The 12,482-nt window shown below is 60.5% G+C and overlaps 2 protein-coding genes across 9 annotated transcripts in view; both read right to left on the reverse strand.

Annotated features, from left to right (window-relative positions):
* Window positions 1-132: 132 nt before the first annotated feature.
* The window catches only part of ARHGEF4 (Rho guanine nucleotide exchange factor 4), a 202,460-nt gene continuing 190,110 nt past the window's right edge, over window positions 133-12,482 (reverse strand). For 4 of the 8 annotated variants that reach the window (XM_055262717.2, XM_055262716.2, XM_055262715.2 and 1 more), the window contains 9 exons: window positions 8,380-8,559; window positions 7,225-7,401; window positions 6,977-7,156; window positions 5,931-6,163; window positions 5,448-5,577; window positions 3,809-3,940; window positions 2,847-3,090; window positions 1,942-2,019; window positions 133-1,351 (listed from right to left, as the gene is read on the reverse strand). In XM_055262717.2, coding sequence (XP_055118692.1) covers window positions 1,200-1,351; window positions 1,942-2,019; window positions 2,847-3,090; window positions 3,809-3,940; window positions 5,448-5,577; window positions 5,931-6,163; window positions 6,977-7,156; window positions 7,225-7,401; window positions 8,380-8,559 — 1,506 coding nt within the window. In that variant the 3' untranslated portion in view covers window positions 133-1,199. The remainder of the gene's footprint in view (window positions 1,352-1,941; window positions 2,020-2,846; window positions 3,091-3,808; window positions 3,941-5,447; window positions 5,578-5,930; window positions 6,164-6,976; window positions 7,157-7,224; window positions 7,402-8,379; window positions 8,560-12,482) is intronic. The other 4 variants (XM_055262719.2, XM_055262721.2, XM_055262720.2 and 1 more) reach the window with 1 other exon arrangement.
* Window positions 12,009-12,265, reverse strand: SMIM39 (small integral membrane protein 39). The gene has a single exon (XM_063632126.1). It carries the CDS (start codon window positions 12,177-12,179, stop codon window positions 12,009-12,011), a length of 171 nt encoding a protein of 56 aa, XP_063488196.1. The 5' UTR covers window positions 12,180-12,265.

The following is a 12,482-nucleotide window of genomic DNA, read 5'->3' on the forward strand; positions in this document are numbered from 1 at the left end:
AGGTGAGCCCCCACCCCACCTTTAGAGGCTGTTGGGCTCATTCTTCCTTTTTAGGGAAAGGCCTAGGGTAGTGATGGTTAACAGCCACAGGAAAATGCACGCACACCCACAGAAAACGGGCTAGCAGCCAGGTTACTTTTCATAAATTTATTTATGAAATTAAATGTGGTTTCTGGCTTGGAGAAGGAATAGTGCAAGAGTGACTGTCCATGCTGCTGAATCCTGTGGGCTCCGCACCAGCTCGCCAGGCCCTGGCTCTGCTTCTGGCGCCCCTTGGCAGGACGGGGCGCCCTCTCCACACACCCGCTGCCTGGGCTGTGGGTCAGTCCTGCGTGCTAAGCCACAGAATTCAGTTCTCTTATGGCTTCTCACGCTCACGAGGGTAAGGCAATCTTCTGTGTCACTAACAAGAATCAATTCAATTCTTCTTTTTCTCCATTGTTTGTTAGAAAAACAAGATGCCAAAATCCAAACAAAACCAGGAACGAGGTGGTTCTGGAGCCACTGCACAGCAGCAGGCAAACTGGCCACACTCCCGACTGGGAGGATGCAGCCGACTGCACCGCCTTGTCCTTTGTGCACACACACACAAGTGAAGAGGGTGTCCAGCAGTGTCTAGAGGGGCTGGGAGGCGAAGGGCGGGCTCTGGGTCCAACACAAGGGTGTGGAATTCCTGGTTCCTGCCCTTCCAAGTGGCAAGCTGCCTGGCACCGCTGGCTGGGCTGGGGACTTGGAAGGAGAACTAGAGGGCAGAGGGGCACATGGCCTGGCATTGCAGGCCACAGAAGGCCAGAGAGTCCTGCCCAGAGGAAATGAGAGGAAGGAGGATTAGATTTCCAGAGAAGAGGGTCCCGCGCAGGTAGCGCCTTCTCCCCAGCTGGGCCTTGGCTGAGCTGTGGTTTCCCCGCTCCAGCAGTGAGGCCCTACACAGGTCCAGAGGGCAGATGGGGCCCAAGCTGCAAGGGGGTGTGGTGTGTGCCAGGTTTGCCCCCTTGCTGGTCTCTTCACGGCACCAGGAGCAGGGAAAAAGACAACAGGAGTACAGACCTGGCACATCGTGGTGGCACAAGCAACTCCCCAGCCCAGCCCTGCTCACTTGCAGGCAGAGGAGGGCCAGGCGGAGTGGGCCTCGGGGAAGAAAAACTGGGGGCCACTGGCAGGAAGGCCCAGCAGGTGCTGTCTGTCAGGCAGGGACCAGTTCACTTGCGGAAGGGTGCCAGCCGGCTGATGCTGTGCCAGAAGGTAGATGGCTTCCGCCTGGGCTCCGCCAGCACCAGGACCTGCTGCTGGGGCCGGCTGCTGGGCAGGGCTGGGTGCTTCTGGCGCGTCAGGTAGCAGGGCCGGCCAACAGCTGAACAGGGAGAGACAGCAGAGGGTCATGGGTGCCCAGGGCAGAGTGCCACCCCGGCTGTTGGGGGTAGCATGGGGTCCGTCCCAGGGCTCTGCTTCAGAGCCGCCGTAGGAGGCAGTTTTGCCACATGGGACTTGCCCCTGGAGAGCTGACCACATCCAAGAGCTCAGGCTGCCTGGGGTCTCTGCCCTGGGCCTGGTCTCCTGCAGCAGCCTGAAGAGGATGGGTGGCCTGTGCAAAGGCATGTAATGTTTCAGGGGCATGGCTCTCTGTAGAAATGGGGAGATCAGCTCCATCCCTACCCCAACCCCAGATGCCTGTCAGGAAGGAGCCCTGGGGAAACAAGCATTGTCACCGATGGCCCTGATCTGGGGGAGCCAAGGTGTTGAGAGTAAGAATGTCAACCATATACTGACCCCAAGCTTCCCCAGTGGCCCCTTATTACCAACCTTTGGGAACAAACAGCTGCAAAGGGCAGTGGGCCCCCCTCAGGCCCGGTGGCTAGCTGGCTTGGCTTTGTGGTTCAGAGAAGGGAATGTCAGCAGGGCAAGGGCCGGGCAGCCGAGGAGGTGGGGCTGCTGTCCGCCTACCTTTGGGCTTCCCTGTGACCTGCTGCTTGCTGGCATTCAGCATGGCCTGCTTCCTCTGCAGCTCGGTGATGGAGAAGCCTGAGGAGGGGGCACAGGTGAGGGCACTGCCCCGTTCCTCTTTGCACCACACTTTCTGGCCCCAGGTGCAGTTCTCTGCACACCTGCACCCTCCTGGTGTCCAGGGGTCTCATCATGTCCTGGGGACTCAGTACTGGCCACAGCGGGGACTGCTGCCCATTCTGTACAGTCAGCCTGCCTCGGCCAACCAGGGCAGAGGGCATGCTCTGGTGCCCTGTCCTGGGGCTCCTGGCAGAAAACGAAGATCCCCCAGTCCTTCCTCTGCCCGCCCATCTCTCACCTTCACTCCATGTCTAGTGTCTTTTCCACTGCAGTGGAGCCTCCTTCCCAGACCAAGAGCCGACCTGGTCACTGTGGCAGGTAATGTGGGGGCCCGTGGACAGGAGGGAAGGTGTAGTGGGGACACGTCTGCGTGCATGGGGCAGGGGAGGCTTCTGAGGCCAGTACCCACAGCCCACTCCAAGGCTCTCCCAAGGCTTCTGCTGGCTGGAAAGGGGTCCCCCAGGTCCCAGCAACCCAGGGCACTAAGCAGAGGACCCCGTCCTATGGAGTGTGTGCACATGTGAGTGCGTGTAGTGAAACAACTCAAAAGTCAGTAGACCCATGCCTTGGGGCTGAACTCTGAGGATATGGTCAGGCAACCCTGCCACTGAGGTGATGAAGGCAAAGCCTTATGCTCATGACTGGGACCTAGAGGTGCCTGGAGCCTTACTACACCCTGCAGCCTGAGAGGGCTGAGCGGCGCCCTCCTGACCAGCAGGCGGCCAGGCAGGCGGCAGCGCCGGGTGGGCCCTGGGGGCGGGGCAAGGCCCAGCAGGGTCTCGCACCTGTCTCCTGGTCCAGCTGCACCTGCTCCCTCTCCCTGGCAAAGGCCTTGAGCCACCGCTGCTTCTGCTCGGGCTTCCTGGTGCACAGCAGGTGGCTGTCGCCTGTGGCGCCACAGTGCAGCCGGAAGGCGTTCTTGATGCTCACATGGAGGTCTCTGTCCTTCCCGTCCTCCAGGTCCACCACCTCCAGGCCGTCCATGTCCAGCCGGCCCTTGTAGTACAACACGTCGCGGCGGAGCAGGTCCTGCCAGATGCTGGCCTCAGCCCTGGCTGCTGAACCGCTCCCCTGACCATTTCCTAGCTGCTCCCACCTCCTCTCCCCAGCCACAGGAGGGGCTGCTGGTGATGCCTCCACCTCCCCAGCAGACAGTGAGATCCTGAGGGCAGAGCAGGCCTTCTGCAGCCCACAGACATGCTGAGCCATGAGTGGAGCGGCCTTGCTCTTTTATTGTGCAGGTACTGACTAGCCTGGGGTTGGCCCTGTCTTTGAGGTGGGGAGACTAAGACAGTGGCTCACACCACACGCAGGAAAAAGCACCCATGGACAAGGAGGGCTTCATGGACACGAGGCCACGGGGCCATATTTTGAAAGAGGAGCAGAAGCCAGCAGCGTAGAGGAAGCTGGGAGGTGGCTAGAGCAGGGGACTCCAGAGTTGGAGAGAGGGCATGTGGAGGTTTGCAGGGAGAGAAGAGGTAGCTTGAGGAGCAAGCGGCGGCGGCCAGGTCAGGAAAGACCATGCTCTCAACAGCACCTGGCCTGGTCAGACTGTGAAAGCCGCCTGCTGCTCCTGGGCTACCAGGCTCACCTGCAGAGAGTCATCCCATCCCAGCCCCAAGAGTCTGGCCAGGCTCCCCGGGTATGGTCTGGCTGGCACCTGTCTTCTGGGCAGCTGCTCCCAGCCCTCAGCTCCCCTCCCTCCACTTGCTCAACTTGGGGCAGCAGGGCAGAGCAGCTCTGGTACCTTCTTACAGTAGATGAGCTGGTGGTCAAAGAGAAAGAACATTCTCTGCTGGCTCTTGGCTTGAGGCTGTGTAACTCGAGTCAGCTCCCCCGAGTAGATGAGTTCTGAGCTCCTGACCAAGAGATCTTCTCCCTGGGAAGATCCCAAGGAGAACCATGAGCCTAGCATACCCAACCGTGGGCTCCACTTCCTGCCCCCATCATGGGTGGGGCACCTCCCCCAGCCTTGCCTGCAGCACCCACCTGGCCAGGCCATGGTGGGAGGGGGAGGAAGAGGTGGCACGTCTGGCCTGTGAGTTGGCTGTCCTTGCAAAATAGGAGCCCCCTGTCACCAGTGGCTTCTGGTGGCTCTTGGGCACTGGAAATGTGGCTAATCCATATTAGATGTGATGTCAGTGTAAGATACACATTGATTTTGAAGACTTCATATGAAATAATGTAAAATATTTCATTAATGATATTTTAGTTGATTACAAGTTGAAATGCTATTTTGGAGTTAAATGAAACATTATTAAAATTAAATACACTTGTTTCTTTTTTTTCCCTTTTTAAAGATGGCTACCGAGCAGCATACGATTCCGTATGTGGTTCACATGCTAGTTTGATTGGACAGTGCTGCCCTACAGAAGAATTAGGCCTGTCTGGGATTCACCTCTGAGGCCAACCTTTGAGCTCCAAGGAGGCCCTCTTCCCAGCTAAATGCACTGAGTACCTGAAGGTCCGTCATCCGCCCTTGGGCTTCATACTTTTAGACTAACCCATGCCCTGGTCTCATTCCTCCTTGAAAATGCAAACCCCAGCTGGGAGTGGTTGGCGGTGACCTGTTTGGGGATGAGTGACTCTGGAGGGCCCTGCGCCAGGGCTGGGCCTCACAACTGCCCCTATTGCTCAGTCCTGTCTCACAACTGACTGCCCCTATTCCTCAGCCCCGCCCCAGGGCTTCTGATTCACTGTGTCCAGGGTGGGGCCCTGGAATCTGTATTTTCATTATGTTCTGTGGCTGATACTGATTGATTTCCAGGCCATTTCTCTCCCTGACAGCTGGTGCATGGTGGTGGCAGCACCCATGTGGGTAGGGAGCCTTCGGGAACAGATCAGGAGGTGGCAGATTGGCAGATGCAAGTGGGGGTGGGTGGAGGGGGACAGGAACGTCGTCATTAGTTCTAAGGCAAGATTGGCAGATGCAAAGGGAAACGTGCAAGTCAGACAAACAGAACCAGGAGGCTCTGATGGGTGGTGACGCATTTTTGGTCATGCTGTGTTGGGCCTGCAGCCTTCTGTTAGGAGTCCCAGCAGTGAACTAAAACAGGGATCTGGCCTGTCCCCTGAAGGCAGAGGGACAGAACACTTCTGAGAAACACACTTCCTCTCTTGAGGGCTTCTCCTGGGCTGGCTGGCTGCTCATGGGAGGAGTTTCACATAGAAAAGAGGCCACCAGGTGCCAAAGCCTGCTACGGAAGGCAGCACCAAAGGTCCAGAGCCCACGCTGGGGACGGGCTTTCACACCATGAGCATCCGTTGCTAGCTCCCAGGAGCGCAGCTCCCTGCTTCAGCTCCCTTCTAGATTTTTCAGAGGCAAGCATGATTTTAAAGCAAGGGGCCAAGACCTCCTGGAATTTTCTGCGCCCCCAGGCCCTCACCTCCCAGTCCTCTATGGAGCTCTGCCACTGAGCAATCTTGTCGATGTTCTCAAGTCTCCGCTTCCGCTCATTGATGAGCTGGGCCACGTTCTTCATGGCACGCAAGGCGGCTTCAACATCCTTGAAGTCCCTGGGGCAGAACAGAGATGGAAGGCTGCTGCAGGCTGGAGACAGAGAAAGGGTGAGGATCCCCTGCAGCCCCCATGTGTGGAGCTGCTTTCCTCTGGGGCTGTGCCCTTTGACCACATCCTCACTATCAGATGCACAGCCCTTCTCTTCTCCATAAATGGCAGGCACAGAGCAGAGCTTAATATCGTATTGGCATCCTCTTCCCCCATTGCAAGGAGCTCATCAGGACAGGGCTAGTTTTCTGTATGTTGCCCCAGGGCCTGCAGCAGTGCCCAGCCTACTGCTAATGCTCAAACTGGCTGACTGGAGGCATGCAGAGGCGTGGGCTGCCTCCCTGCCTCAGTGCCCTCCTACCTGTGCTGGGGGTGCGTGTATTTGAGCAGCTCAGCCAGCTGCAGAGGGTACTTGCAGATCTTCTGCACCGGAGTCAGCAGGAAGCCATCCAGGGAGATGTCAATCATCTTCTGCAGCAGCCGGCAGGCCTCGAAGAAGTACACGTACTTGCTGAGCTTGGTGAGCCGGGAGAGCTCCACGCAGGCGTTGGGGTGGTTATTGCAGTACTCCGAGTAGATCTGGAAGTCGGCTTGCTGAGGGGCACAGCTGGAGGTTAGCAGAGCTCTCTGCTGCTCCCACAGGCAATCCAGCTGCATGTCTGGGAAAGGCAAGAGCCTCTACATTTCCTTCAGGAGCTGGGCTGGGGGCTAGGGGAGACCCAGGCTCTGTGTACCTAATTTCCCTGGGGCATAAGCTACATGGAGTCACACCCAGGGGTAGGAATGGTGAAAATATGAGCAGCTGTCCCAGCTGCACGTTAGCCTTCCGGGTGAAATCCATGATAACAAGGACGGGATAACAATGCCAAAAGCGGCGGTGGTAGGGGGATTGGCTGGGACAGGTATCCTCTGCTCACCCCCGCTCGACTGCCCAAGAGGGCCAAAACAAGGCCCTTCTCTACCAGGTGAGGCTAGGAGGTGTCCACTTAGTGCCCAGTGAACCTTGGTAAATGCCAGCCGGCATCTGCCGCCTAAGCAAGCTGTAAATTCTCCCTGTGTGAGAAACCCCAGAGCTCACTCTGAACAGCCCCTGCGGCGCTCAGCAGGCCTCTGCCCTCCTGTCAAAGCAAGTCCTTCCTGGGGGACGCCCCAGCCCTCTGCTCCCAGGAGCGTTCCCTGACTTGGTTTCCCCACCCAGAAGCAGAGACCATCCTAAAACTGTCCTGAAGGGTGCGGGCAGCCGGGCAGATAGAGGGCTGGAGCTGGGGCCTAGGCGTTGTGGAAGGTTTTGGGACCAGCCACCCGCTGTCCGCGCTGGCGCCCGCGGCAGCCTTTGTGAACAAGCCAGCCTTTGTGAACGCAGCGCCCAGGTAGGGGCCGGGGACCGCGCTGGGGGCGGGCGCTCACATGCTCCAGGAAGCAGGCACCCAGCTCGCTCAGGTGCGGGCGCTCGCGGTTGAACCTCTGCTCCAGGGCCTTCACGAAGGCCTTCTGGCAGCGGTAGATGTCCTCGATGTTCCCGAAGATGGTACGCAGCTGCTCCTCGCTGAACATGTCTGCGCGCTTGCGGCACTGCCGGACGTAGCCCTGCGGGCGGACGTGGTCAGGCCTCCCCCGACCGGGTCCCCCGCCACCGCCCGCCGGCCGGGCCTCACCTCGCAGATGTCGCGCAGGTGCTTGATGTAGTCCCGCTCAGTGCTGAGGATCTCGTTGATGACGTTGGTCCGCATCTGGTCCTTGCTGCTCTGCGCCTCCGCCCCGCCGTCCTCCGCCCCGCTGTCCCCGGCCCGAGGGGCCTCGTCGTCCGCGGGCTCGTCCTGATTCACCCTCAGCTGCAGGCCATGCGAGGCCGGTTAGTGCCCCGCATCCCTCGGAGCAACGCCCCGCGCCCTGCGCCGCAGCGGCGGGAACCCGGCCTCGGAGGCCCCGCAGGGTGCACGGGGCGCGGGGCTGAGGGCTGGCGGGCCAGCTCCCCCCACCACGCCACCCACGCAAGTCCTGGACCGAGGAATGGCGGCTCCGACGCCCGCAGCCGCCGTCAGTCTGATCCCAACACCGATTTGGCCTCCTTCCTAGGCCCTGCTTGTGCCCTGCACAGAGGCTGGAGCGCTTGCTGCAGTTCCTGAACCAGTGTCTGCTCCTGCCAGCCCCCGCGGGCAGAAGCAGGGGGATAGGTGGCGCGCCCGCTGGCTAACATGCAACTTGGGGAAAGGCTTAGGGTGCGGAGCGGACAGTTTCCCAGGGGGTCTGGAGCATCTGAACACCAGGGCCTGGGACCTCCCCGCCGGACGGCCCTCAGCTTGGAGACCCTGAGCCAGGCCTTTTGGAGACTGCACCTGGATTCCTTCCTTGAAGACCGGAGACCTCCTTAGATGGAATCCAGGTACCCTCTATGCTATCACCGTCAGGGGCTAATAACTTGACCGTGCCTCAACTTCCTCAGGTGTAAGTCATGGTTCCCACTCCCGGGGCTGTGTGTGAGGTGAGCAGTCCCCTATCAGTGCTTTTCAGGGCTTGGGAAATGTCTAGCGCCTGGAGCTGTGGGGGTATCGCAGAGGGGTGCCTAGTGTCTGCACACACTCATTTCTCAACTGCTCTCCTCTCTGGCCCCCGAGGGCTCACCAGAAGGGGAGTGGGAGCAGGAGCAGTGGCGCTCCAGGAGGAGGAAGGCTGTGACACTGCGCCCCGACACCTACCACCCAGCGCTCTGCACCTCGGATGCCAGAGCTCTTTTGGGCTTGGATTTCTATGCAGAACCAGGTAGCTTTTTATGGGCCCAACTTGGGAGAAGCTGGGGCTTGGAACCATACCCGAACGAAGCTGGCTGGAAACCAGCCCTCACCGTCGGCGACCCGGCCCCACCACCACTCTCTGTTGGTGGCATCCATCACTTCGATGACGTCCCCAGCTTTGAAGCCCAGCTCCTGGTCGTCCATGGTGACATGGTCCCAGAGTGCTTCAGCGCAGACCACACTGCCATCGCTGATGAGCTGCCGAGAGAGCCACGGGCAGGTGGGTCAGTGGGGGAGGCTGCCTGGGCCTCCATGCCCTCTGTCTCCACTCCCTCAGCAGCCCTGGGAAGAGGGGATCCTGACTCCTTTACAGAGGAGCTGACAAGGCTGCCTCTGACAGGAGCAGGGCTTTTCTGGGGCAGGGGCTGTGTTCTGGGCATGTCTAGATTATCGAGGCTCAGTGATGGAGCCGGAAGTGAACTGACCACAGAATCTGATCCTGTCACTGGACTGCCAACTGCTCCCTGATAGCATTCCCAACCCAGCATTCCTGGGGGCTGCAAGGCTGCAGGAGGGAGGGGCTGGGTGCTGCAAGGCTGCAGGAGGGAGAGGCTGAGGGCTGCAAGGCGGCAGGAGGGAGGGCCTGGGGGCTGCAAGGCTGCAGGAGGGAGGGCCTGGGGGCTGCAAGGCTGCAGGAGGGAGGGCCTGGGGGCTGCAAGGCTGCAGGAGGGAGGGGCTGGGGGCTGGTGCCCTCCTGTGGGCTTCTTGTGGATGAGCATTGCCTGTAAGGTCAGCCACCAACCACAATGCCCCTTCATCCAGGTAGACAGTGCCCCGCCATTGGAGTGATTGGAGCTTGTTTTTCAACACTTGCAGAACCAACCTCATGGCACCCCTGCTCCCACCCCAAGCCCCAGAGATGCCAGCACCAGCTGAGCAATGCCCCTTCTTAGAGCTCTAGGTCCCAAGCCCTGTGATCCTAAGTTTGAGTTAGTCCAACCTCTTCCCTTCATTTCCCAAGTTCAGGAGAAGTAGGAACGTTTTGCAGCTGCTACCTCTGTGATAGGCACTTTGGGACTGCTCTTGTGCAGTGTTACCCAGTCAACCACATTATACCTAGCCGACCATTCTTCACACGCTTCTCTCTGCTCAAATAACCAGCGTAGTGCCTTGCTCCAGAGTGGTGTGGACTGAGACACTGGACACTCCCCTGCCCCTCCCAGGCAGCCCTTGCATGCCATGGGGCTGACCGCTGCTTTCTCCTAACATGGGATCTGTTTCTGCTCCCTGAATGATGAGGAGTTCTAGGGCCTTAGGGCAGGAGAGGAGGAGTGGGCTGGGGCTGCACAGGAGGTGAGGTCCACGCCCCTCCCTGCTAGGACCAGGTGTTGGCACTGGCTGTCACAGCTGTGGGCCTGGCTAGGCGGTGAAGGATGGGAATGTCACAAATAGGCCCTCCTCTGAGCTCCTATCCCAGGAACCCTCCTTTCACTTCACTGGGTACTCCCTAAGCACTGTGTGAATCCTCACCTCAACATGCAAACCAAGAGTGGGGCCAGTCCTGTGTTCCAGCTAAGAGGCCTCTGCCTGAGTGGGCGGGGTGAGGGCTGGGGCTGGCCACTGCAGCACTGAAGCTCCAGAGCCTGCTAGGGATGGTGCTTTCCTCCAGGGGTCCTGAGCAAGCAAGTTCAGGGAAGGACAAAGCTTCTCTTTCCTGGGAGTAAAACCTGCTCCAATCCTGATGGACGCTCTCCTCAGAGTGATCCATGAGCCCGTGAGCACAGGAACCCTCACAGTGCGGCAGCCACCTGGGGGCTGCAGACCTCCAGAGGCCCTGGCGGGGTCCCATGCACAGAGCCCTGGGTTATTCCTGGAGGCAGCAGGCTTCCACAGGGGGCCACTGCTCTCATTCCCAGCCACAAAGACCTTCTGCAGGTGGTCTCCAGATCATGAGCTGCTGCTGCCACTCAGATGGGATGAGACAGGAGGGCTGGGGCGACCATATGGTAGGAGCCCACCTGCCACGGTGGGGAGCTGGCTCACCCCGCTGAGGCCCTGAAGGATGAGGCTCCAGTGAAAGAAGGAAGCAGACATGGCGGCCTGGGGATGCCAGTGAGAGCGTGAGCTGTAGGTGACATGGCCCTGACCTGGGGTCTGTGACACAGGCTGTGAGGAGGTGACCCGACACATTCAACACGGCTCATTTTCCCACTGCTTCCCTTCTCAGGAGGTTCCTGCCTGATATTAACCAGGTGAGGTGTCACTCTCTGTCCCTAGGTTCCCTTAAATGAGCCCTGAGCAAAAAGCCTGGTGCCCCCATTCCCCCTTCCTTTATGCTCTCTGTCCCTGCAGGCGGGACTGGGTCCGGCATAGGTAGGCCCCCACATAGCTGCCAGGGAAGGCCACCAGGTGTCGGGCAAGAGGAGGGCTTCACAGAGAGGCCAGCTTCCAGGCACCATTAGGGACGAGCCCCACACTTGTCCTGCCCAGTCACCTGGAAGACCCTGGGGAAGAGGGGAGGAGGTGTTAATTGCCTTTGTCGCATCGTGGCAGAGGGACACATGCCATGAGCAAGCTCTCCTCCTGTGCCTCCCACCAAGGTAAGGATGTCAGCCCCTTCTGTATAGCCTCCTACTTGGGAGGTACCCTAATTTAGAGTTAGGAGGAATGTGAACTGTTTGTGTTGTCACCAAGACAAAATGTGGCTCTGTGAGGTCAGAGACAGTTTCGTAGGACATCAGAGTCATGCTCCACCTCCGATGCCGCTGCGCTGGTTGCATTTCTGGGCAGAGGCCCTTTTTGGTGCTCGTAGACACAGCTGCACCTGAGCCAAGACACAAGCCAGGCAAGCCCAAGGGGCAAGGAGTCCAGGCTGCCTCTCTGCCTGCAGGGAGCAGAGACTGACTCTTGAGACACAGCAGGGCTGTGAAATTGGCTGTTCTATTGTGGGGGAAGGTCCCAATGGAGGCGCACATTTGAGACTAAAACAGCCCAGGGCAGGGAGCGGGATCCCCTCCTGTGCCTCTGAGATTCTGACAGCCTCCAGAAGGGCAATGCTGCCAGGCTCTGCCTCCAGCTGCTCCCTGTGACCGCCACTGCCCTCCCCACCCTGCCCACCTACCAGACGTACAGGGTGGGGGCGGCTGTGAACACCCGCAGGCTGTGCAGCAGGGGTGGGGGCTTCAGAGGGCCCACGTGCAAGGGGGGCAGGAAGAGCTCTGCCCGTGGGGAGTCTCACACCACGTATTTTAAGGCCTAAAATGGGAAAAACAACTGCAGGTAACATGCGCAGCGGTGCCCGGGCGTCTTCCACACACCTGACTCAACCCATACAGATGCAAGCGCGGGTCGCTCACCCAGCGGTCACATGCACTCCGTTTCCAGACAAGCAGCTGGCGAGCCCCAGCTGAATCCGCATCCTCGGTTACACGCAGAGACGCGCCATTTTGGCCTTCCCCCTCGCCCCCGCAGCCCCCACTCCCCACAGGGCACAGAGGACAGAAGGACCATGTGACACACGTGCCGCCACGCCCCTCAGGCACCCGCTCGGCAACACCCCCGGACCAGGCCCTGGTAGTGAGCCCATGGGGTGGGAGGGACGCCTCCCCTCCGCGACCAGTGCGGAGGCCGCGGGTGGCAATGGCTGGAGTGCCGTCGCCGGCGCCACTCACCCCGGCGCGGTCCCCCGCGGCGCCCTGCGCGGCCGCTCAGCGGAAGGCCAGCAGGAAGATCAGCACGACGTTGATGAGAACCAGGAGCGCCAGCACGGCGGAGACCACCACGCGCTGGGCGCCGGGGGGCAGATTGCAGAGCAGCAGGGCGCGCAGGGCGTTCCCGGGCGCCGCCGGGCCGCGCCGGGGCTGCGGAGCCCTCGCCATGGCGCCCGGCCTCCCGCTCCGTGCGGCCCCGAGATCCCGCCGCGCAGGGCCGAGCCAGTGGCCCGCAGCGCCCGGGGAGAGGCGGGGCGCCTGCGCTCGCGGGCCTGGGGCTCCTCCCGCGAAGCCGGCGCCGTGCGCGTGGCGCCTCCCAGGCCCCGAGCCCTGGCAACCCTGGCAACCAAGCCGGCTGTGCGGGCGGGGGCGGCGGCGGCGGGCTGGAGAGGCTCAGAGGGGCCGCGGCGGCTCGGGCGTGAGCTGCGCTGCTCCCTTGGCACCTCCTTGGAAAGGGTCAGGAATCTCCAC

This window comes from Symphalangus syndactylus, chromosome 22 (genome assembly GCF_028878055.3).
Source record: "Symphalangus syndactylus isolate Jambi chromosome 22, NHGRI_mSymSyn1-v2.1_pri, whole genome shotgun sequence".
Classification (NCBI taxonomy): Eukaryota; Metazoa; Chordata; class Mammalia; order Primates; family Hylobatidae; genus Symphalangus; species Symphalangus syndactylus.